The sequence below is a fragment of the Sturnira hondurensis genome, unplaced genomic scaffold, assembly GCF_014824575.4.
Source record: "Sturnira hondurensis isolate 20B ecotype Veracruz unplaced genomic scaffold, ASM1482457v3 Scaffold0009719, whole genome shotgun sequence".
NCBI lineage: Eukaryota > Metazoa > Chordata > Mammalia > Chiroptera > Phyllostomidae > Sturnira > Sturnira hondurensis.
The window spans coordinates 8,932,296-8,959,009 of record NW_028082350.1 but is presented as its reverse complement, the minus strand read 5'-3'; the positions used below and the strand labels follow the sequence as shown (position 1 = coordinate 8,959,009).

The 26,714-nt window shown below is 38.7% G+C and overlaps 1 protein-coding gene across 1 annotated transcript in view; it reads right to left on the bottom strand.

Moving 5' to 3' along the window:
• Positions 1-4,009: 4,009 nt before the first annotated feature.
• GPC5 (glypican 5) overlaps positions 4,010-26,714 on the bottom strand; it is a 1,180,201-nt gene continuing 1,157,496 nt past the window's right edge. Inside the window, exon 8 of the mRNA XM_037057549.1 lies at positions 4,010-4,833. Coding sequence (XP_036913444.1) covers positions 4,676-4,833 — 158 coding nt within the window. The 3' untranslated portion in view covers positions 4,010-4,675. The remainder of the gene's footprint in view (positions 4,834-26,714) is intronic.

Below are 26,714 nucleotides of genomic sequence, written 5' to 3'. Positions count from 1 at the left end.
TATAATTTAAATAATCTTAAATGTATTGAGATATTTGTCCTAACATGGTCTACCCTAGAAAATGTTTCATGTGCATTTAAAAAGAATGTGTATTCTGCTGCTTTGCTGTAGAATGCTCTGAATATATCAATTAATCTGATCTAGTGTGTCTTCTAAAGCCTCTGGTTTCTTACTGATTTTTTGCCTGGAAGGTCTATTAATTGATGTCAATGGTGTATTAAGATCTTCTACTATGACTATATTACTGTTAACCTCTCCCTTTACATCCATTAAGATTTGCTTTACATATTTAGGTGCTCCTATGTTGGATGCAAAAATGTTTACAAGGGTTTATGTTATCCCAAAGATCCCTTAACCATCCTCATTTTTTGAAATTCTGTTTTCATTCTGCTGCTATGATTGGGTGTTTTCTGCTCCCTTATCTTCTGAATCATCGATTTAGTCCTTGCACCTACTGTTTATTCCTTCTAATATATTATCTCGGATATTGTATTCTGTGTTTCTAACTCATTCTATATTTTATGATTTCTATGTCCTTTTTATGCTTGCTGTCTTTTGAAGTTCCCACTAAAATCCTTAAGCACTATTATCATCATTTTTGAACTCCATCTGATGAATTTCTTTTCTCCATTTCATTTGGCTCTTTTTCTACAGACCTCTCTCTTTTTTAAAATCCGTTTAAGACGTGTTTTCTTGTCTCTCCATTTTGGCTGACTTACTGGGTTTATTTCTATGTACTAGGCAGATTTGTTCTTACTCCCACTTTTGGTAAAGTGGCCTAATAGAGTTAGTGTCCTATAGGACCCAGTGGCACAGTCTCTTTGATCCCCGAAGCGAGGTGCTCTAGGAATGTCCTTTGCGTGGGTTATGTGGGCCCTCCTCTTGTAATTGAGGTTGATCGCTACTGATCCATTTGTGTGTGGGGTCAACACCCAGGCTGGCTGACTGTGAGTATCAAACCCAGTCACACATATGAGCTGCTATGCAGATGCTGACCGTATGAAGCAGAATTTGCCTTGGCAAGTTCTGGTGCCTGCCGAGATCTCCTTTTGAAGGAGATCTTGGATATGCTGTTCATGAAGCTTATTGGATTCTGTTTGGATTACGTCTGAAGCTGACCACTGGGTGTGTTGGTTCCAGGGCCTCTTGGGAGGTACTCTGGTGCAGTCCAATATCAAATGCTGCCTGTGACTGGCCCTAGACAACATGTTTAAAGGCACAGTGATCCAGTTTGTGGTTCCCTGTGCTGGGACAGGGGGTGTGCAGGAATTACTAAGCTCTGCATCAAGGCTGGTTTTAACCGGCAACAGTTCCAGGGGCAGGTCAGCAAAAGTCTCAAAGTAGCCTGAGATCAGCCTTCACCTGCATCTGCCTGCCAGCTGCCTGATAGGCTGTCATTGAAAGAGCCTCGGGCAGTACTCAAGTTCCATGAGATAGGATCTCAGTGGGTCCCCAGGTAGAGAAGGGTGAGTGGTGTTCATCAGACTGATTCAGGTTCAAACTCAGTACCAGTACTTGGTCTGAGGCCACTCAGCAAATACCCCAAGGTATACCACGTTTAGCTGCCACCTGCTGGGTGCTTTCAGAATGTTGTGATGCCCTGGGGTCCTAGGTAGTCATCTGGGTGAGGCTGGCAGAGTTCATCAGGCTCAAACAGACCAGGAGGTCTATCATTTGGCCACAACAAAGGAGGGCTCTGTACCAGTTGGGCATGCAAGGGAAAAATGTCCCCTGTCCTATTGCTACACTACTTAGTCTGTCCAAGATTCTGCCGGGAACCTGAGATTAAAAGGACATGGTTGTGGGGAATTGGGATGGTCAGGCTAGTAGATCTCTGATGAGTGGAAGGTGCTGGTTAGGCTTGGGGGAAGGTGAGCAGAGTGGCCTCTGCCGCAGAGCCACACAACTCATTCTGTCCCAAATTCTGCCGAGATCTGGGCAGTGCGAGGACACCAGGAGTCAAGAAGATGGGGTTATGGAGAACCCTAAGGGTGAAGTTAGAGGATCTCTCATGAAGAGGAGGTGTCAGGAGTGTGGAGGAGATGGCCCCCACCCCAAAGCCACAACACTCAGTCACTGACACGAGTGACTGAGTCTGCCATGACCTCCTCACCCTGGCCCAGGCAGCTGACAACTCAGCAGGGCATGAGCTCTGCAGGACGGGGTGACAGAAAGTCCATAGGTTGGGGCTATCGTATTTACCTAGGTGGAAGGGAGTGGTTCACCTAAGAAGGATGGCATCTGTGGTGTGGGACAGTGACTCAGCACAGAGGTGCTGGTGACTCTTCCCTGACATCTCTCCCCAAAGCCACAAACCCCACGCTGTTCTCACCCAACCCCAGTTCACCTCTGCCCTCCTTCCACAGGAGCCCCGAGTGAGTGGTGGCAAATGAGAAAATGTGCACTGGCTGTGTAGGAAGGAACTTGTGTCTCTAGCAGATTCCTGTCTCTCCCTGGCAGACAGTGTCCTTGCTGATTTTTACAAGAAGGTCTTACGCTGGCACCTTCCCCCAGCTCTGTTACTCTGGGCTGGGAAGCCCAGGATGAGATTGATACCCCATGTTTCTCAGGGGCAACCCCTACAATCTGAAATACCCCTCCGGAGTGTCAGCTACTGCCAGCGGGAGCGGGGTCACTCCTTTTTACACCTCTGCCCCTTCCTACCAGTCTTGGGGTGGACTCTTCTGTGAACCCTTGGTTATAAGACTTCTCTATTCAGCTAGTCTTCAGTTGGTTATTCAGGTTGATTGTTGTATATTTTTGCTGTAATTCCAGTTTGGTCCTGGGAGTAGGTGACTGTAACGTACACCTAGTTCACTGCCACTGGATCTGCCCATTCACACTGTTTGCTTCATTACTATTGTTTTATTCATTTCCTGCCATGTCTAAAATTGATTCCCCTCAAATAATTTTATCCAGAAACAGCTTAGAAGAATTTGGAAGACAAACAAACTGAAGGGCATGGTTTAGTATTCTAAGGTTGGCTCAGAAGTTTTGTTATTGCTAACCAATCACATAACTTGGGCTGAAGTACACAAAAGGGTATCACTGGTATCAGTCCTGTAAATAATTAGCTGAGGTTGAAGTAAAAATTTAAAAAAAATATATGTTAAAGTTATGACCTGTGGAGTTATAGTGAAGCAAGTGAGTTATAAACCAAATAGATCATGGAATAAATATTAGGTTCTGGAACAGAAAACTAGAAAAATGACATTTAAAATTGGCAGAGAGAATAACACTTCCAGGTCAGAAACACATTTGAACAGACAGTAAAATCTGATTTGACTGTTTGACACATGGTGGTTCAAACTGACCAGTATCAGATCATTTGGTTAATTGAGTCTCTAAGAAAGAATGTGGTTTGATCATATACTGTTTCCTGATTTGGAGAGAATGATTTCACCTTATAAGTATTGGCTGTCAGTGGGGTCCATGCCAACTCTTTCTCAGAGGCCATTTCAAATTATTTTAATGTTTAATTTTATTTTATAGGGTCAGCACTTCTTTCTTCTATTCTGTCACTTTATGTTAATTGTGTATATATATATATATGCTATCAAGTGCATGTAATAGTTCTCTGAATGAAAGCTGACTTATCTCTTCCCCCTTAAGTGCAGTAAAAGACATATCCTAATTGGTGTCTGCTGAGGCATCTCATTGTAGCTGGGAAATTAGGACCCGTGGATTAGCAGCTCTACCAATGTGCAAAGAAGAAAAGAGCTAAAACATTTTCTGTATCAGTACATGTCTTTAGATAGTCAGAGGAACCATTAAAATGTATATTTAATTGTTTGTTCAATATCAGGATTTAAAGAGAAAAAAGCAAATATTTTGAAAATGGATGGATATATTATTTTGCCAGAAGAAAATGATCAATATTCTTTAGAGCTTTCCACCAGACAATTAATGGCTTTATTAGAGATATTCCTAGAGCAGGCCTGTGCTCTGCAACATAGCTAAATCCATTCCAGCACTGGAGAGGCAGGATCAAAGCCGCAATCCCAAAGACTGCATTTTTCATATAATGGAACACAGATCAGGCATTACCCACACACGCAGCTTTAAGGTTTGTCAGTGGCTGCGTTACAGTGAATAGGGATTCTCAATCTTCTTCAGGGAAATTATGCGAAATGCTCCTCAGCAGTCTGCTCTATGACATATAGGCGTTCCGTAATTTCTTTCTATAGCTTGCAAAAATGGGAGAATTTCTTGAAAATGCATGCATGCTACTTGCCATTTTATGTTGATTCATTTAATGAAATCCTAATCCCAGTATTTGAACAAAACACTCTGTACTGTTTTCATGGTCCTGCAAATACACCTTCAATTTAAAATATTTTTGTTTTAAAAAGGAAGGGGTTTGGAACCTAGCATAGTTAAATTACGGATATACCAAATCCTTCTTAATCACAGTCAGTTCTGTATTTGCCAGCCTAATATGTTAGAATTTAAGAAGGTTTAAGTTAGATTCAAAGCAAGCAGGTTTTCAGACAGTCTATCCTTTAAATGTTGATTTTTAGATATCTTGTGAACCTTCCAACTGTTTTTTTTAAGAGGTTAGCATTACGTACCTTCCATAAATATAACTGTTACATTAAAAAGATCCCTTATTCCAATCTGAAGAGGGGAGAAATCAGAGAGGAATAGGACAGAGGTATCAGGAAGGAGAGTTCAGTTACCAAAGCCCAGGGAGAAACATCACTGCACCCAGCAGAGGAAATGTCATGGACTCGGTTGCCGCTGTACATCCCGCTCCCGTTGTGTCTAAGGGATTACCACCGTCTGTGTGATGGATTTGCTTTACATCGCTGAGGTTCATCTCATCTGGCATCCCTGCGGAGGCAAGTAAGAAAACAGAGGATGATGCATAACCACCGTTGCCGTGTGTCTAGAACAGCTCTCCAACACAAGTGTGGACACCAGTGGTTTTTCACAGTGTTCTCTGGGTTCGCTTAACTCCAAATGATGAGTGTGATCCAGGTACTTCTGCTTTCCTTAGATTGGAGAGTCCAGGCCCTTGAGTGGGAGTTCTCAGAAATATAAGAGCAAAGTGAAATGCTTTTTTTTCCTCCAGGCTTCTTAAAGCATCTGCAGTATTTCCCTAATGTCATTGAGTGGAATAAAAGTAAGGAAACTTAATTAAAATGTCATGAGCATCGGCATCATTGTTCGTCTCGGAGATATAACAACTGCAGTAATTATGTGAAACTTTCTCTTGAAAATAAAACAATAGAAGGATAAATAATTAAATAGGTATTTTTTTACAGTGTCCTTACTGGAAATATATCAAAGAATAATAACTACTATTAAATGATATCTTTTGTATGCACATACAGCTTTGGGGATGGAAGTGTAGACATCTGTCAATAGATCAAAGGATTTGTTAACAAGCTGACTTGGAGATCAAAGTCTGATGTGAAGTGTTTGATTAAAAAAAAAATTGGGCCCTGGCTGGTGTAGCTCAGTGAGTTGAGCACAGGCCTGTGAAGCAAAGGGTGGCTGGTTCGATTCCCAGTTCAGGGCACATGCCTGGGTTGCAGGCCAGGTCCCCAGTGGGGGACACATGGGAGGCAACCACATATTGATGCTTCTCTGCCACTCATCCTCCTTCCCTTCCCCTCTCTCTAAAAATAAATAAGTAAATAAATAAAGACTGGGCAATATTCACCACTGTGTGATCACCCTGTTTTTGACTTCTCTGTGTTATCTAACTTGACAAGCTGAGAAGGAGACCGGCCCCCTGATTACTGGGGATGAAATAATTATTTTCTTTAAAAAGCTTACTCTAATATACCTAAGGAATTAGTAACTTATCACTTACTATCTGGTGACACCAATGTTCTGAGACCATGTGACTCTGAATTACCTCAAGGCATGTCACTATCAGTCACCATTCAGTTTAAATTCAATGTTGCTACAACCACAAATATTGACATTGTAATTATGGTGACAGTGAAAAGAAAGTTAATGTAAGGAAAAGTAAATATTTATGTAATTAGGTCAATGCACATATATAATTCAGAAGATAAGCTCTGCCGAGTCCTGAGCATTAAAACCAAGCGCTGCTCTCCTGATCTGCCATATTGATTTTACAGTCTGCGTTCTTGTGTTATTATTCATTGTTTGGGTACGTGTTTTGTCCTTCCGTGTCATTAGGCAGTATGAATAGACTAGTGATTCATTTTTTATAGGGACTGGAGTAAAGTGTAAATATTTTAGTGACTGTTTATACTTCTTGTTACTGTAGAGCTTAACAAGGAGTCATGGGGACTCTGGGCAATTAAACACTTTTTCCATGATTACTATATAAATTTGAGCTTTAAGGGATTTACTTTTTCTTTTTTAAAGCATGGTAAAGGGCTGCCTGGATTGTATTCATGAATACATTTTTTAACACCTTTCTGATCTGGTGTTTCTCTCCTTCATTCATGAGCCAGGTGCTGGACTGGGTGATATCACCGTGGGTAATAATGTGTAAGTAGTAAGGTCGTAAGTCTTCTGCTTGGAAGTTAGGCGATGCCAGGAACAATATCCCACTTTCCATCTGATGCCATTTTAATGCCTGAGGGAGAGATGTTACTAATAAATAGATACAATAGTGCTAAGGGGGGTGGTCTCTGAGGTAAGAACTATATGAAAAGGACTGATAATCCCTTCACGAGCCTGAAGTCAGGGCTGCCATTTTGAATCCAATCAACCTGGCCTGGACATCTCTTAAATCTTAGCACGCCGGCAAGGTGAGCCCGACAATTATTTGAGGCAAGATTGTTTCCTTAAAGGAATTTAATTAACTAAGTTTCTAAATTATACCAAACCTTAACAAAAGACTCAAAAAGGAAAAATTAGTTTGGGAATTTAGTTGATTAACAAATGAAGCAAAAACCAGTGAATCTAGGAAAAATCTTTTCTATGCATAATAGCCAATCCATTCACATTTCTGCCTGTGGTGGTAGGGGAAAATAGTGATGTTATTACAAAGTTAATGTCACATTAAACATTGGGAGCATGCCTGATGGTTGGTGCGATGAGGTGTATAAAAGGAATGTAACTTGGTGAGGGAAGGCTCCACGAAGGAAGTGTCAATATGGACTCATCTACTTGGCTGTACCCACAGAGCACGTGCTACAATGCTAATTGTGTCCTAAGTACTGCACAGACATGCACTTGTTTAATTCTCACAACAGTCCCATGAAGTAGCCATAGGAGGTAAGTAACATGAACAGTGGAGGCAGGGGTCAAATCTAGTCTAGACCCAGCCCATGTTGTGGTGACCTGATGCGCTGACTCCTAGTCCTTGGCTGGACACCAAGAAGCCAGTATTTCATTTGGGAGGAAAGAGGGGCGATTGTGTTTGTCCAGAGAATTTCACTAGGGGAGTGTTTTCCTCCTTCCTTGATCTGGAATGGCTGAGTAGGCTAGTTTTTGTGTATTAACCAAGCACCTAGAAGGGTTCAAGGTTGGAATTCCTGAGGATGAGTAAAGGGCAAGAGTCAATATGGCTCCATGATTTGGAGAGAATCAAACCTTCTTTTGTCATGGATGTACTGGCCTTTTCCTTGAGGCAGGAAGTGCGGGTATTCCTCCCTGGCTGTCAAAATAAGTATTTCAAAATGTATTACTTTCACCAGACAACAAAGACTGTGTTTAAAGACAATTTGTTTTCTGTATTTTTAATCCTCACTTAAGGATGTGTTTATTAATTTGAGAGAGAGAGCAAGAGAGAGAGAGAGCAAGAAACATTGGTGTGAGAGAGAAACATTGATTGGTTGTCTCCTGTGCGTGGCTGGACCTGGGATAGAACCTGCAACCTAGGTATGTGCCCTGACTGGGGATCAAACCAACCACCCTTTGGTGCATGGGACAATGCTCCAGCCAACTGAGCTACCCAGCCAGGGCTGTTTTCTTTTTCTTTTTCAATAAGGAAAACTGCATGGGCAAGTGCTTGTTAATTTGTCCCTCATTCATAAAATTTACTCACTTGTGACTTTGTCAGGTGTTGTGCTGGAGACTACATATATACTAAGCCCTGATAAGCTTTTTTTTTCATGCTTTAAAAACAACCAAGCAAACAAACCCAAAATACCTGCAGATGTCTTCCCCACCAATGGTGAAAGTATAGAGTAGATTTAAATGTCAGGAGCTGGACTAAAGGTCATTATTTGAATTCAATAAAGTCAAAATAATTTACCTCTAAAAAGTATTGTTTTCAAGGCATGTATAATCCTGACAACACAAAAATGGCTATTGTATGCTTTTAATGAATTTCATTGAATGGATACATTGAAGAACAACTGTCATTCTCACCACAGTAGGATGTATTATGAACAATTGTTTTACTTTTCCTCTTTCTACAGATTAGAAACAGGTACAGAAGAAGTAGTTCACTCCAGGTAACATCCGGAGGCTGAATCCCAGGTACGTCCTGTCAGATGTGGTTTCCTTTGAGTCCAGAATCACGCTTACGGCCACCACGCCATCAAAACATTAAATCTGCGGTCAAACTCTGTTCTGCCACAGAGTGGCTGGAAGACTTTGGACATGACCTCCGTTGTAAAGAACTTTAAAATGAGAGCATTTTCAGTGAGAGAAGGGTCAGTCAAAACACAGTCCTGGCTAATTGCTTAAATAAATATTTGAATTAATCAGCTAGATTTTTATTTCACAGAATCTCTAAAGTAGGTGAGTATGGGACCCAAGATTTAAGTATAAATAATGAGGAGGCAAAAAATATATATCAGTTGACATTTTTATTTGTGTTTAGGTGGAGGAAAGCATGTTGACTTTTTAAAGCAGAATCTATAAAACATGATTAGTAGTTTTAACTTCATAAAAAATAACTTCTGTGTAACATGGAACATCGTTAAAAAATAAGAGAATAAATTGAAAAATGGAGAAAATAATGCAGTATATATTGCAGCAAAACAATAGTGTCTTTAACACAGAAAGAGTTCTCATAATCCATATGTAAATGATACATCCTGATAGAAAAATTGTGAAAGGAAATAAATAAAAAATTGCAAGAAAATTTATACAAAAATCAAAAGTCTTCTTTACTGGAAAGCTAATAAATACAATCTTTCACATGGTGAACTGGCAATTATTTCATGTCCTGTTGGCTGAGGTGGGGTAGAGAACAGATGATAGATCGCTAGTTCTGACAAGGACAGAAACCTTTTTTAAGGCAGTTGGCCAAAATATATAAAAACAGTTTAAAATGTATGTTTACCTAGACCCAAGAATTATACTTTTATGAAGCAATAATATGGGATCAAGGAAACATGCACATATATATTCACAAATTATTAACCTGTGCGTTGTTAGTAAAAAAGCATAGCCATTAAACGTCCATTCGTAGGGAATTAAGCACATCCATTTATTTATTTATTTCTAAAACTAGATTTACTTGGCAGGGAAACCTAGGCAGGAGTCTGCAGACCATTTTTTAAAATTTTATTGGTGGGACATTGGTTAATAAAACTACATAGGTTTCAGGCGTACCATGCTATAATACATCACCTGTATATTGCATTGTGTATTCACCATTCCCGAATCAACTCTCCATCACCACTTATCCTCCCTTGACCTGGGAGGTCATATCAGCTCCCCCATCTCCCTCTCCCCTGCTAATCCCCACACTGGGGCCCCTCCACGAGCTTTTCTTTCTTCTTAATCCCTTCCCCTTCTTCAGCCAGCCCACCTCTGACAGCTTTGTTGGTTCTCAGTATTTATGTGTCTGCTTCTGCTTTTCCTACATCCTTGCCAACACTCGTTTGGTCATTTATTGATGACAGCCATTCTGACAGGTGTGAAGTCATATTTCATTGTGGTTTTAATTTTAACTTTAATTTTTTAATTTATTTTTATGGTGTTTCAAGTGCAGTTGTTTTTCCATTTTCCCCATCCCCTCCTCTCTGCCCCACCCACCCCAACCTCCCGCCCTCAGTCCCACCCCCCTTTCGCTTCATCCACGGGTCCTTTACACAGGTTTCTTGATGACCCTTCCCTTTCTCTCTCCCGTTACCGCTCCCCTCTGCTTACGTTGAGCATTTTTTCATATGTCCATTGGTCTTTGGTATGTCCTCTTTAGAGAAGTTTCTATTCAGGTCCTATGCCCATTTTTTGATTGGACTTTCATTATTTTTTTTAGGTGTTGATTGTATAAGATCTTTATAAATTTTGGAAATTAATCCCTTATCAGATGGGTCATTAGCAAATCCATTCTCCCATTCAATGTATTGTCTTTCTACTTTGTTGATGGTTTTCTTCTCATTCACTTATTTGAAAAATTCAAAAAGGAGACATTTGGTTGCTACAGAAAAATGTATTTTAGTATGAATATATATATTTTTCATGGCCTTCCATGTTCTTTGATCTCTGATAACATGCGGCTGCCTTTCTTTGATGGTAGGGAATTTCTCATTAATTTCTGTATTCACGTAGTTAGCATTTAGTGATAATTAGGTGAATAAGCAAACTGACTTTTAATCCAGGGCATATAATTACAAAATTATAAAAATATTTTCCCAATTCAGTTATTTCTGCTTTTTTTGTGTCTCTGCCTTTATTGAGGATATAATTGATTTACAACATAGTGTAATTTTAAGGTGTACAACATGATAGTTTCAATATACACACATATTACAAAATGATTATCACACTTTTAGGTAACATCTTCATTATGTCATATAATTACAAATTTTTTTGTGGTGAGAAGATTTAAGATCAAATCTCTTAGTGGCTTTCAAGTATATACTAGAATATTAATTATAATCACCCGGATGTATAGCAGATCCTCCGAATTTATGGATTAGATAATTGGGAGTTTGCAGTCTTTGCTCACCATCTCCCCATTTAGCCTGCCCTCCAGACCCTGGTAACCAGCACCCTGCTCTGTTAGTTTGGATTTTTTACATTCCATGTATGAGTGAGATCATCCAACAGTTGCCTTTTGCTGTTTATTTCTCTTAATAAAATGCTTTCAAAGTTCATCCAAGTTTTTACAAATAGCAGAACTTTCTTCTTTCTCATGGCTGAATGATATTCCAGTGTGTGTGTGTGTACGTGCCTGTGTGTTTATCTATTACATCTTTCTCACTCATTTATGCTGCGATGGAATCACAAGCTGTTCCCATATGGCGGCTGCTGTGAAGAGTACTGCAGTGAACATGTGAGTGCAGGCATGTCTTGGAGACCCTGTTATCACTTCCATTGGCTATCTACCCAGAAGAGAGACTGCTGGATTGATTATAAGGTCGTTCTATTTCCACTTTTTTAAGGAATCACCGTACTGTTTTCCACAGTGGCTGTACAAATTTACATTCCCACTGTCACTGCAAAAGACCTTCCCTTTTCTCTACATCATTACGACACTTATTATTATTCGTCTTTTTGATAATAGACATTCTAAGATGTGATATCTCATTGCAGTTTTGATTTGTATTTTTCTGATGATTAGTGATATCCAGCACATTTTCACGTACCTTTTGGCCATTTGTATGTCTCCTTTGGAAAAATGTCTATTTAGTTCCTCAAATTCAGTGTCCTTTGATATAAGGGTACACATATACTTCAGCAACAAAGAATGTAGAATGGAAAATTAGGATTAGATATGGACTTCAAATTTTGCACCTAAGAAGGAAAGTCATGGATATCATGAAAAAGAGCCCTATGAGAAAATTAACTTGGTAAGTACTTGCTGATTGAAGTTGCTATGAATCTTGTTATATTAAATAAATACCATTACCCTTGGTGACTACTTTCTGGACTAATGATGGTAATTTATATCAAAATCAGCCACATTTATATTGGCTAGACATTAGGTATTCTAATACATCTTAAATGTTTTAGTATAGCTATAACAATTTGCTGTTTTTTTTTTAGTGATCATCTAATTCAATTAGATCCTATCACCTAGGAAATACGATTGATAGGTGTGCCCAGGCTGTTGAGTCCTTGATTCCAGGGTATCCACTGAAGGGTATTATTTTTAAGTGCTTGATAGACTTCCATAAAAGCCAATGACAAGACCAGAGTGACTGTATGGTTGGAGAGACAAGGTCCCTGAGGGTTCTACAGCCTCAAGAACACCCGAACTGAAGGTAAACCCTTAATTTTCTACTTGGCTTTTACAGAGTTGGCCTAATCAATGGGGCTGTTCTCATGGCAGACTCTTAGGGAGGTGGGATTTAATTACAGCCACTTTGGCTGACTTCTTACAGAAATACATAAGAAATGATGTTAAGAGTAATGAAGTAATTTTAGTTGGTATTATATTAAACAATAGATAAAATTTAATTGACAATTATGACTAATAACCAAAGCTTACATTAATGTGGTATGATTTATTGTGATATTTTAATTCTAGGTAGTGCTGTGGATCATTATCATTTCTTTGTTATTGCATCAAATAAATTATCCAAGAGTATCAAATAATTCATGATAAATAGATATGGGGGGGTTGAGTTTTCGCACAGAGTTTTCGTATTATTTAGATTTTTTCGCCATTTCCTGATGCTCTATTTTATGCCATAATGATCACCCAGGTCTTTTCCCTTTTTGCTTTATTAATTTTTAAAGACTTCAGAAAGAAAACAGACATTTCACATGGAAAATTCTGAAGTATTTGAAGCAATTTTTTAGTATTTCTGTTGTGTTTTTTGACCCATTATTGTGATATTTCTTCTACAATTGATGTGGATATAGAAACTATAGGGGATCTTTTTTCACCATTGGTAGTTATTACCAAATATTTACAGTATATTGATTAAATATACAATAGCCCTCAGTTATCTAGTATAGCCCTTAGTTATAAGGTGGGGGGCAGAAATGGGAGGGAGGTGGGGAGCACTGGGGGGGCAAGGCTGGGAATATAAGACAGAAAACTGCACTTGAACAAGAATTAAATTAAAAAAAGAATTTATAGATAATTTAGAACAATTTTAACTAATGATTCTAAAAATTCTATTTAAAACCTGTAAGACTGATCAAGTGATGCTAGAAATCACAGGATTTTTTATATCTGGTTTAGTTCATGATAATATGAGCTTAAAAATAAAAAAATGAAATAACAAAATTGTACCTATAACTAGACACATGGAGGTGATGTTACCAAAGACAAAGAGAAAAAAAAAGCTAAAACATCCAGGGAAGGGAGAGATGTTCTTAACAGAAGAATATATTAATATTCAAGAACAATAATAGAAACTAAAATAATAATAATTTATTCTGAACTTGAAAGAAAGTAGAATTCTATACAAAGTTAAACTATGTGGAAAAAATAAGTATAAATAAAAGTATTCTAACAAAGAGCCAGTGTTTTCAACATTCTGCACACAACCCTAAAAGAATTTTAATAATGAACATAAGTAAAAGTTCAGGAAACTAAGACCAAATAAAGGAGTCAGATGAATGTTATAATACTGATCAAATTAATTAGCAAATATTTAAGTTACTGTATTTATGGGTGGATTGAAAAAACAATAACATAATGATTAAATTAGGGAGTTAAAAATAAGGTATAATTTAAACACTCAAAAATAATTGTTAACATCCTGAATATTGGGAAGAAGTGATGAATATTTACTAAGTTTTGTCAAGGTAACAGTTTATTTAAAAAATATTAAAAATTCTAGGCTATGCATTCAAAGAATTAATATGGAATATGTACGTTCCTTATCTACTGAGGTAAAGAAGAGTAATGAAAACTAATAAAAGTGAGGAAAGAAAAAATGTACAAACAAAAATGTGTGGTAAAGAGAAAGCACAAAATGAGATGTTAGATCATTTTGCAAATAAGGGAGTAATCACTAAAGAAAATGAATTAAATCGAATTAATAAACAGTCACTCAGGTTGGATTTTTGAGAACCTCTAGCAGTATACCAAAACATAAAGATAGAAAAAGGTGAGACACATTTGAAAAAATATATTCGGGCAAATGATAGCCAAAAGAAAGCTGATGCCATTATATTAATATGAGATAAAATAGGCTTTAGGCATTAAAAAGGGTAAAGAAAGTCATTAACTAACAGAAGTAATTTAACACCTCTATATAGCAATTCTGAGACTAATTTACCTTTGACATGTTTTCAAATAAAGAAATATCAATAAGGGTAATTAGTGGGTAAAATAAATTAAAATGTGCACAACCACACTCAGTGGGGGATCCCCTCCCACTGTCTCAATGATTGCTAGCGCAAGCTGATGAAAGGTAGTAGATGTGGAGGATTTGGTAGCCAGAGCCTTTGCGGGAAGGAAAGGAGAACTCTGTTGCCTCCTGCGTGACTCTAGTACACTCCTTGCATCTCCTGGACCTGCCTCTCCCACTCCTTAATGTGGAAAGAGAGCCCATTGGTTTGGTTAGTGAGTTGGAAGAAAGGAACCAACCTACTGAGCTTTTGGATTTCTCATTGTCACTCTCTTTAAAAAATTTTTAATTAAATTAAAAAAATTTAATTGTATTTTCCCATTGCCATTTAGTCCCCTTATATCCTCTCCCCTAGCAATCACCACAATGTTGTCTGTGCCCATGAGTCCTTTTTCTTTTTGCTCCATCCCATGCCACCTCCCTCCCTACCTTAGCTGTGATCCTGCTCCCTGCCTATGAGTCTGTCTCTATGTTCCTTGTTAGTTCAGTTTGTTCGCAAGATTCCACATATGCGTGGAATCATACGGTACTTGTCTTTCTCTGTCTGGCTTATTTCACTTAGCATAATATTCTGCAGGTTCATCCACACTGTCACAAAGGGGAACATTTTCTTCTTTATTATGGCTGAGTAGTATTCCATTGTGTGGATGTCCCACAGTTGCTCTACCTACTCACCTAATGATGGACATGGACTGTTCTCATATCTTGGCTGTTGTAAATAACTTGCAATGAACACAGAGGTGCTACTGCTGTAGATGCTATTTTTGATAACTATCCCCAATAGCCATAGTTTTCATTAAAAATACCGAGCAGCATTCCATTTTGCTAGGAAACTTACAAGCACAGCATGACCACTCCCGCCCCATGAATAAACAGTGCACACCACTTGCAGCCTTATAGAAGGATGACCGAATGCACAGTGCAGGCCTGGATGGCACATTGTTTGGCTTTTGCATTACCTAATCGAGGGTGTGTTTGCTGTAGAATCTTGTAAACCTATTCAATGTGCCAGAGGATAGGATTTCTGTAATTTGGGCTCTTTAAATATTTTCTTTTATGTAGACTTTTAGCTGGGCCTATAATGCTCAAATTCAAGATTCTGGATTAGCATTGATTAAATAGATGACATTTTCCCTGCCTAGTTTTTGCTAAAAATTAGCAGCAGCAAGTTAGATGTGAACACTGATGAGGAGACAACTTTTCTCTCAAGGAAATGTGAGAATTAACTTCGGGCGAATTTTGCCTGGTTCACTTCAGGAAGTGAAGAATATTAAGCAGCTAATCCTTAGAGCCCAACAATTGTCAAAATGTCTAAGAATGTTGTGCAAGAGAGATTGTGAAGCATATTACATTTATTAAATAGGAATGAATTATCTTGGCTTGCGTATCTGATTCATCATGTGTGTTTTTAATCAATATATTTAACTTGATAGTTGAGACTCTAAATATTATGTCTGTTATTTTTTAAAGTGAAAGTCTGTTGTCTCAAGGAATATTTAGATCAATATTTTATTGATCTAAATAAAATATAGAGCAATAACCATTACCATCACCCCTGAGAATATCAATAATGTTCTTAAAAATGTATGAAGCCCAGCTCACATGAACACAGCTACTCGGGTCATGGGGATGGCTCTCTGCTTGCCCTCATGGTGTTCTCAGTTGGAGATTTGTGTTTGGATGGGACCAGGAAACATTTTTACATGTATTATTTGCTCTACTTTGAGTTGACAAGACATTATGAAAATAACAGGTGCATGTGTGAGCAGAGAGCACTCTTGTATTGAAAGCAGGGGAATTATGCAGATGTTAAAAATTAGAGGATCACCTTCTCTGACCCAGTATGGAAATTCTTCCATTCTTGCATTACATCTCCTGGAATAAATAATATCCATACTCATTTTCTCTCAAACCTACAATTTGTTGTAGCCCCCAGCATCAAATTTCACATGGCATATAATAATAAAATACATAGTTTTCTGGAATAAACCTGTCTAACAGCAATGTCAGTTTCTTTGGTCCTTGTCCCTATCCATTTTCCAAGCATTAACACTGTTGTATTTTTTCCCTAGATATGTGTAGGTTTTCTTCTCACCATCATCACCCAGTTTGACTATTAAAAATATATATATATATGTATATACTTGAATTTATATTTGTGTCCATATGTTAATCTCCTTCACTTAATTTTAATCTCCTCAAAGTCATGATTATATTTATGTTTTTTATTCCTTGTTTATAGCATTCTATATTTTGTAGAAAATGTATTAATATATGATATCCCTGAAATAAGTTTGATATATAAATAAGCATTTACACGTTTCTTTGCCTAGAATTCTTGCCAGAAGGCAATGGTGTTCAGTAGAAAGAGTTGGGGACCAGCCCCAGAAACCTTAGCAAATTCATACGTTCATTGAGATTCCGTTTCTTCACTTGTGACCTTTGCATGACAGTAAGGCTTTCTCCCAGGACAGATGTGAAAATTAAATGAAATCTTTAGCATGAAAAACACTGTGTGCTTTTTTTACATAGACAAGTATGCAGTTATTATTTGAATATTAGTGGTGGAGGTGGGCAAAGTTAGTTCAAAGGCAACATTTCCTTAGATAGTAGCTGATAGAGCCAGAAGTAGGGTGTTCGTTTCTTAAATCCCTGTCAGGGCCTGGCGAAGGGACTCGACACCTTATAACAAATTATCTGAATATTAAGTGAGCTAGTCAGACATTGGCCACATAAAAAGGAGCCAAATAAGTTAGAGAGAATCATGTTTTTCATAAAAGAATTATTATCATAAATATATTTCAACTGCATTATAAATATATACATATGCATATATGTATATACAATACATAATACTTAAATTTCAAGTTTAGCAAGGATGATTCTCTTTTTTTTTTAAGATTTTATTTATCTTTAGATGGGAAGGAGAAAGGGAGAGAAACATCAATGTATGGTTGCCTTTTGTGCTTCCCCTGCTGGGAAATGGCCTGCAGGGAACTAGCCTGCAACCCAGGCATGTGCCCTGACTGGGAATCGAACTGCGATCCTCTGGTTTGCAGGCCCGTGCTCAATCCACTGAGCTACACCAGCCAGGGCAGGATGATTCTTTATGGGTAGGATGATCCCCTATGTTGTTGATGCAATAAATGCTGAATAAATTTCTATAAAACCCTGGCCATAACAGATTTGAGCCATACACAAAAAACAAATGTTCAACACCACACGCTAGAACTCCACATTTGCCTGTAAAGATAGCTGCTTGCCTTTTCCCAGAGATTTTTAAAACACATCAGTGTTTTACAGCCACTTTTGGTTTATGACAGAATTGAGAGGGTCAGAGGGAGATTTCCCATATACCCCCTGCCCCCGTAAGTTCATAGCTAGAGATTTCCCATATGCTCTCCTCTCCTCACACACAGCCTTCCCCATTATTAACATCACTCACCAGAATAGTAATCCTCCCTCCCTCCCTCCCTCCCCTCCCCTCCCTCCCTTCCTTCTTTCCTGTCTTTCTAACCAAGGAAGAATCTACACTGACACATCAAATTTACCCAAAGCCCATAGTTTACCTTGGGATTCACTGTATGTGTTGTACATTCTGTGCTTCTGGACAAGTGTATAAGGACATGTATCCATAAGTACAATGTCATACAGAGAGGTTCCACTGTCCCCAAATCTTCCAAATTCTGATTATCCATCTCTATTACCCACACCACAGCAACCATTTTCATGGTTTTGCCTTTTCCAGAATATCATATAGGTGGAGTCATACAGGATGTAACCTTTTTTTAGACTGGATTCTTTTCACTTAGTAATACGCATTTTTACCCACAGTTTATCCATTCACCTAGTGAAGAATATCTGAGATGTTCTGGCCATTATAATTAAAACTGCTATAAAGAGTTGCGTGCAGATTTATGTATAGGCACGTCTTTAACTCTTTGGGGTAAATACCAAGGAGTGCGATTGCTGGATCATATGGTGTGAATACGCTCAGTTTGTTACAAATCCGCCCAAGTGTCTTCCCAAGCGGCTGTTCCTCTTTGGATTCCCACCAGCAATGTCTGTGAGTCTCTGCGGCACCTCACCAACACTGGCTGTTGTCAGTGGTCCTCATGGGGGCCTTTCTAATGTTTGTGTGGTGGCGCCTCACTGGGGCTTTAATTCTGATTTCCTCACTGATATATGATGTGGAGTGTCTTTTCATACACTTATTTGCCATCTGCGTTATCTTCTTTGGTGAGGTGTGTCTTAAGATCTTTCAGGTTTTTAAAGTAGGGAACCTGTTTTGTTTATTGTTGAGTTTTCAGTGTTCTTTGTATATTTTGGATAGCTGTTCTCTATCGGATGTGGCTTTTGAGGTATTTGCTTTCAGTCAGCACTTTATCTTTTCCTTCTCGGTATTGTCTTTTGCAGAGGAGAAATTTTTTATTTACTTACTTTTTAATCACAATGCAGTACATTAGATCTCTAGAACTTACTCACCTTCTAACTGCAACAAAAATTTAATTTTAATGAAGCCTAGCCTATCAACTGTTTCTTCCCTAGATTTTGTCTCTGATGTCTTATCTTAAAAGGCATTACTCCCAGATAATTTTTTATTTAGAAAAAATAAAATTTCTGGTAAATTTCCCATGGAATTCTGTTTCCTGACTTTTAGGAATATATGGAACCTTTGGGTGAAGAGAAGTCTGTTGTTTCAAGGGTATTCTGATGTATAAAAAATGAATAAATAAAATTTTTTTCTCAATGTTAGGCATTATTCTGAGAAAGTGTCACTTTTAACACAGAGTCAGGTGAGACAAAATTGCTTCCAAGTACAAAGTTCAGAGCGAATGTTTCCAGGGAGGGGGTGGTGCTGGACAATGCCACGCAGTGGAGCATGAGGGAATGGGACTGGCAGAAGACGCTTCTGTGTGAGGTCACACTACCTCTGACTAGGTGGCTGAATGTGGGCCACACAGTTCCAACTCCAACAATTAACATGAAGTAAGTGCAAATGGTGACAAAGAGAACATTTTTAAAAAGTTGGAGGGTGCATATATTTTTTGTTTCTAAGTAATAACCTAGTGTATAGACCTCCTCAAAAACACTGGCACTTCTGTTTTCTACAATTTACTTGGACACGGGGAGCAAAATGGAAGCAGCTTGTGCAGAAGAAACTTGGAGAAGTTATCTAAATATTAGTTAAACCAAATTTATTGTGTGATGACTGTCACCACCAGATGGCCCATATTATGTGTGTGATAAAGGCCTGTCATAACAGTCTCACTAATATTAGCTTGTTTATGGAAAACCAAAGCTGTGACTCCAACTGACAAGTTCTGAGCTGCCGCTCATTTCTTCTCAAGTCACTCGCTGGTGCAAACACAGCGCGGTGGTGGGAAAGCCAGCGAGGGTCTCAAGAACGATTACAGCAACAGGGTTCAATTAAATTAAAGACAAAAATAAACCTTAGGCTCAACACCAGGTTTGTCCCCCAAACAACGTCTGGGCTTTATTAAAGTATTACATTGGAATAGCAGCTGTCTTTCCATGTAGTATGATTTCTCGATCTTGTGTGTATAACTTATGGCCAATTTTAAATGGAAAAAAAACAATTTTTTTGGACCTCCAGTTTAGAAAACGAAATTTAATTAGAATGTGAGTTAAATATGTTTAAGTCCACAACTACATATAAATTCTTTATGATATAAAGCAAACTGTACTTATAAAATAATATCAAATAATGATGAAATTAGCAATTATAAGGTATCATTAATGTGATAAATGACTTAGTCCTCTCTAAAACCTTACTATTTTGAATCCATAGAGATGATGTGATAATTAATTTTATGTGTCAACCTGACTGAGCCATGTGGTGCCCAAATATTTGGTCAAACATTATTTGCGGTGTTTCTGTGAAGGTGTTTTGGGTGAGATAACATTTAAATAGGTAGAATGAGTAAAACAGATGGCGTACCCTAGTTTGAGAGGGCCTCATCCAATCATCTGAAATAGAACCAAAGTAGAACCAAAAGGCTGACCCTTTCCCATCAAGGGAGAATTCTTTCTTCCTGCCTGACTTCTGTTGAACTGGGGCATTATCTTCTCTCTGCCTTTGGACTTGAACTAAAACATTGCTTTTTCCTAGTTTTTGAGCTTGCCATCGTTTGGACTGGAGGCATGCCATCAGCTCTCCTGGATACGCAGCTTGCTGACTCAACTGCAGACCTTGGGGCTTGTCAGCTTCCATAATTGTGTGAGCCAATTCCATATATAGCTACGGAAAACCCAAACAAGCACAGAGTTGGTGCCAAGCGTGTTTCTAGAGAAACAACATTTTGATGAGTTTTCTGAATTGCTTTGGGGGTTTTTGGAACTGACTTTCTAACATGATTACACTCAAAGATGCACATGGCTCTATTTCAAGTAGTGAAGAGGGCACTGATAGTCCTTGTCGCAATCTGGCAACAGAGATACACAGACTATTTCTATTGGATACTCTTAATCAACAGCTAATGAGAAGTTAGGGATCGGGTGATTTTTGAACATTTTATCAAGCTAATGCCTCTAATGAGATTGGTTGGTTGCTCCTGGTGTTGCTGGACAATGTGGGAAAAGAAAAGAATGCGCTCAGATTTAAATTCCTAGTTCAAGTGCCATATAAATGACCTGAAAGATTTTATGTGAAGGAGACACCTGTTTCCTGTAGCTGCAGGACCAAGTTTCTTGGATATCAAATGCAGAATCTCCTCCTGCCACTGGCTAAATTACTTTACCGTTTGAACTTCCAGTCTTGGAAGATATCCCATGTTAAGTGATGATATCAATTGAGAAGGAATGGGGATCTGGAAAGTTGCAATAGGATGTACAGGGAAGACCCTAATGAAGCTGGAAACACTGAGTAGGTAAATTCTGATGAGTCTCCCTTGCCAGTGGAAGCAGCTTCCCCAGCCCCCAGTGGAAGTGGTCTCTCTATCGCTATTGGGGAATGAATCGTGCTTTGCCTGGGGAAAATACAATGGCTTTGCCTGAGGCAGTTGACATTGAGACAATAATTATTCTCACCAGTATCCAACCCAGACCCACACTATTCTTATATTTAGACTCAAGTCCCAGCAGGCACCACTGGTGAGTAAGAAAATGTAACCTATGAATGTACTATACTAAAAACAAACAAACAAACAAAAAACTACTTTAATTTTTAAATTTATACAGGCAGCAATGCAGGGAACATGAGTAGGAATAAATCCTAAAAGTTGGGGGGTAATGAATGGTAGAAAAAACACAAAGTTGGACTCGGCTGAATTTACTAATATGGGCTTACTAAGCAGAGATTTATGTTAAATGTCGTAGTTGGGGAAGTCTGAAGGGTCTCCACGAATTCACTTAGTTGGTTGGCAAAAATGGGGGCTGAGCGGTGGCCCACAATGAGAAAGTAAAAAATGTTAGACAGGCCTTGGTTTAATGTAGGGGAAGGCAGTCAGAGTCCCAGGGAGACTGGAATGTCAGAGGGGATTTGCTATTAAGACCTACTCACCTCCCCTGTTAGGGTCCAGGAGACGCAATTTTTACCATGACCACGAGAACTGCATTTGTGAGGAGAGCCCCAGCATGCTCGGAGAGACTTGAGATCACTCTACTCTGTAGGCCAGTCCTTAATGTGGGGAAACTTAAATGGGAATATTTAGATCCCGAGGTGAAGGTGCCAAGTGGTGACACCCAACCCACAAAGGCAGGTGGGTGTGGTCACTGCAACAGAGGGCGGAGTCAAAGAAGCCAGCCTCTGCATCTGCTGTGTGGGGACCGACAGGGTTGGCTGGTTGATCGCGGTGTTCTTAGAGGGAAATAAATAGGAAGTCTACTCAATTCCTTCTTGAATGGTAAAATCACAAAAATTCTAGGTCAAGTAAAAAAATGGTCTAATCTGAATCATAAAAACAGAGAGTCATGTCTCCTCAATCAATCCCTAGACATAAGTCACTTTACGGACTTAGAGTCCCTTGAATGAAGGGGAAGTGAGTCCTCGTAAGGAAATAATATCAGTTCACTGTAAAAATGTACACCCTTAATCTTTCCTCCAACCTTCACCAGAGGGACCAATGGCCTGTCGCTAGGGTAAAGGTGCATTAAGGAAAAGAAAATTAGGTCTTTCAAGTACTACTGAACCCTGATGCTGAATTGGAGGCCAGGTGATCGATGGAGTTTTAGCTGAGGTCCATCTCACAGTGGCCCCAGTGTGTCCAATTCTGTTGTTAATTCCTTAGTTTTGGAATGTGCGATTGGGATAGACATATTCAACAGGTGTTCTGGTTTTCTGACCTGTGGACCACAGACTACAATGATGGGAAAGTCCAAGTGGAACCCATTAGGAAGGCTTCTATGAAGGGAAATAGTAAAATAAAAGCAATACTGCATTCCTGTATTGAACACAGGGTTTGAAGAGATTAGTGCCCCTATCAAGGACTTGAAAGGTACGAGGGTGCGTAATTTCCATATCATACCTATTCAACTCATCTATTTGGCCTGTGTAGAAGACAGATGGATCTCAGAAGATGACAGTGAATTATCACAAGCTTAATCAAGTGGTGAGTTCAACTGCAGCTGCTGTATCCGATGTGATTTCATTACTTGAGCTAATTAACACATCTCCTGATCTGGCAAATGCTTTTTTCTCCATCCCTGTCACCGGAAGCATCTTGCTTTCAGCTGGTGAGACGAGTAATATACCTTTATTGTCCTACCTCAAAGGTATATCAAGTCTCCAGCACTGTATAATAATTCGGTTCATAGGGATCCTGATTGTCTTTCCTCCCTACGAGGCAGCCCTTGGTCCATTACATTGATGACATTATGCTTGTTGGACTTGGTGGGAAGTAGCAACTGGTCTAGGCTCATTGGTCAGACATTTGTGTGTCAGAGGGTGGGGAATCCATGCGACAGAAATTCAGGGGATTTTTACCGACTGAGTTCTAGTCCCAAAGCTATCATGGATGATGCAAAATAAAATAAAGCGATTTTACTTTAATTCCCAAAGTACTTCAATGGCATTGAGAATATGATTGAGTTGGCTTATTTTTTTTCTTTTCCCTTCTTCCTTTTGCTATGCTACCAACTATAATATGGCTACTAATAGTTGGCTTAATACTATTTCATTTTATTTTTATAGATTGAAAAATAAAGAAATGGTTGGAATATTTCAGTAATATTTATATATCACACATAAAATTAGTATTTCATAGGTGAGCCACATGCCCAGTTATAACAGGAAGAATAATTTTTATCAGACTTCTACAAGAATAACTACTATGCTAAAGTTAAAATCAAACCACCACTTCTGGGATTTCAGAGCAACTAGAAATCTCATTTAAATTGCCATTTGTATCACACAATATCTTTTTATAAATTTAAATGCTCAGTTTCACTGGAAGGGAATTTAATGAGAATGGAGTTCTGGTGAATTCAACATAATTTTTTTCTGTTTTCAGCACATAGTATCTGACATTTCTTTTTCTTACAAAAGAAATTCCTTTGAATCAACTGTATGCAGGTTTGCAGTGAGAGGCTGTACATTGGACCTGTTACCACTTAGAAAATTTGGAATTCTAGCTACCAGAGTATTCTACTAGAGCATGCCAGCATGACTGTATTGGCATTGAAGTTATTGACTACAATTAGCTTAAGCTATGAGGAAAATATCATTTAGGAATCATTCAATTTACCTGACTTGGTCTATTGAATTGAATATTTTGTTTTATTGTTTTTACTTATGGATGTAGTCCAAAGTTACGGACTGCCCGATCGCCATGCTGACAGAGCCAGGAGCTTCCTGCTTCATTTTTACCAGATTAAACATATAATTAATCAGACACGTTTTACTCTTCCAGGCAGAGCACACTGATAAAGCCCCACCACCCAGCACTGGACCGAGGACACAGCCTGGGTGGACACAGCAAGTCAGCATTCTTTGGGGAGGCTGTTTTCTTATCATGTTTTAAATATATGAACTATTCAGTTGGTAAAAAGCTGGTGCTCCAATTTTGCATTTATATATTTTTGGAAACACAGTACAATGTATTACATAAAAAAGCAGACAAACTTCCTTTGTGTACCACAACGCATTCAACTTCACCGGGAGGCAGCAGACGAATGGCAAGCTGTTCTGACCACGGAATAATCGATCATGCCAATGATTATCCTCAAAATTTGCTGACAAGAAAACACAGAAACCTTTGCAACACTTGAAGCCCCACATATATCTAGGTGAGTTCCTCAGCACTTACAGGAAGAGGAAAATGGAGACTCAGAAGTAATTTTCCCCCCGGTGCATCTCTGAGCAGCAGGGATGTGAAGGATACAGTCGAAAAGTTTGAGGGGCACTTCTTGCTCCAAATGATCCAGAGATCAGCCTTCTCTCTTCTCTTGGAAATGTACTGGGGATTCACAAGTATAAATAACAGTACTAAGTAAGTATCTGTTAGCTTCTAGGGACTGCACTAGGTATTGTTTGTACATAAAACTGTCTTCACGCTCTGCACTTATGGAGTCAGGTTTGTTTTTGTGCCCATTTTGGTGTTTCCAAAGTGTCTTTCAGCTCTGGCATCCTAAGGTGTGATCATGTGAATCAAATTACTGCTTAACAGCCAGGGGTAAAAGTTGGGAGGGTAGACCCTGACCACATGAGGTCCCATCACTCAGTCGTGATATTGTGTCTTCTGTGTAAAGATAGCAATTGCACTGTTATCCACTAAAAACAATTACGTTACAAAGAGTTAAGTGCCACAGTTATATATCAGCTTGTAATTTTCTCACCTGTCATTTAATAACCTCCAGGACAGGTTTAGTTAAATTGCATCTGTGTTTTTCAAGGACACACGGTGTCACACACTTGTCATGTTTGGAAGTCACGAGTGATGTATGGTTAATGAACCGAGAAACCTTTCTTTCTGCAGACATTGTAAAATGCAGAGCCACATCCTGCCTTTGACATGCTTGCTCTTTGTGATCAGGCCCTTCAGGTGTGAGCTGATTTCATGTGTGCTGTCCATCTAAGCTTCTCTACAGGAATACCAAAGAGGGGAGGGAAGTGGATGCTTTTGGAAATGTCTTCATCTTCCTTTGGTTCCACATTCAATTCTCTAATGTTTATCCAGTTCATTGTCTCTTTTGCCCTCACTAAGTTTATTTTTGGCATGGATTAAGTGCCACTCTGCTTAGATCTGTTTAATTCAATTCAACTAAGCACACTTGGATTCAGTTTGGTCAGTGTTTGTCACAGGCTGGGAGGATGAAAAAATTATATCAGAAAATTTAGTCTGTGTTTCTAAGGGTATGAATAGTTGGATTGTGTAACATTAATTTTTTGCTTAAAGGAAGTTCATCATTTCGGTGTGAGAGGTCAGTTTATGGCTAAGATGGATTGGAATGGTTAAGACCGAGAAGAAGAATATCACCTGTATTTTTTTAAGCTATGCTATGAAAGAACCTAAACATTATAAAAACCAACCCATACTATATTAGAATTACATAATTTAATCTCTATGCAATTACAAAAAATAATTTAATGGGCATGATTGCTTCTTAAGTAAAATCCCAATAGCAAGAAAAAAAGAGGGTGCTTGATAACTATGTGTTGTTAAATTGCCTGGTCGGTGTCCTTTTAGCTGGTTGAATTTTCTTCCTCTAGACCATTATTTTTAGTCAGGTCCTAAGCAACAAAATCTTATTTTACTTTTTAAAAACCTATATATATCCTTTTTACCCCCAGTTTTTGAATGATCATTAAATGTCATATAAAATTTATTTTCATAGTTACTGTCTCAACCATTTAAATATTTTCCATTGTTTCCTGGCATCGGGTTTTGCTGATGAGCATATGTATCTGTTTTTCTAATTGTAACTCCTCCACAGATACTCTTGCATTTGTGGTGATGCCGGTGTGAATAAACACCCACTGTGATGCCAGTTGTGTAAATGTGGGGCACGGACAATTCACAACAGTACAAAATATTTGGTTGTGATAACAAATGAGTATGCTGCTGGTTTATGTATTTACTATATTTAATATATTGCAGGGTGTACTCTTTCTATTTATGAAAAATAAAAAAGTTTGCTCTGACACAGTATGCCATGTGACGCTGGCAGCAGCCTCATATATCTGGTGTTTACTGCATTACTTGACGGCATCATTTTCTCTGGTGCTTGATTTGATCTCACTTGGCTTTGTACAATAACATGCTATGCAGGCTCGTAGCCTGGGAGCAGCAGGCTGTACCATGAGACCCAGGTGAGTACAGGTTCTACAAGCTCGATTTGTGTAAGTGCACTCTGTGATCTTCACACAAAAATGGTATCGCCCAACAACGCATTTCTGAGAACATGTCTCCATCCATAAGTGGCGTGTGCTGGCATTGTTGACTGTGTGCCCTGTGTTGCTCACTATATCCTTTCCATCCCCATGGCTTACTTATTTTATGGTGGGAACTTCGTACCTCATATCTCTTCTCCCTTTTCAACCCACTGACCCAGGCCCCTTCCACCGGGCAAGCATCAGTTTGCTCCCTGTATCTGTGGGCCTGTGTTTGTCTA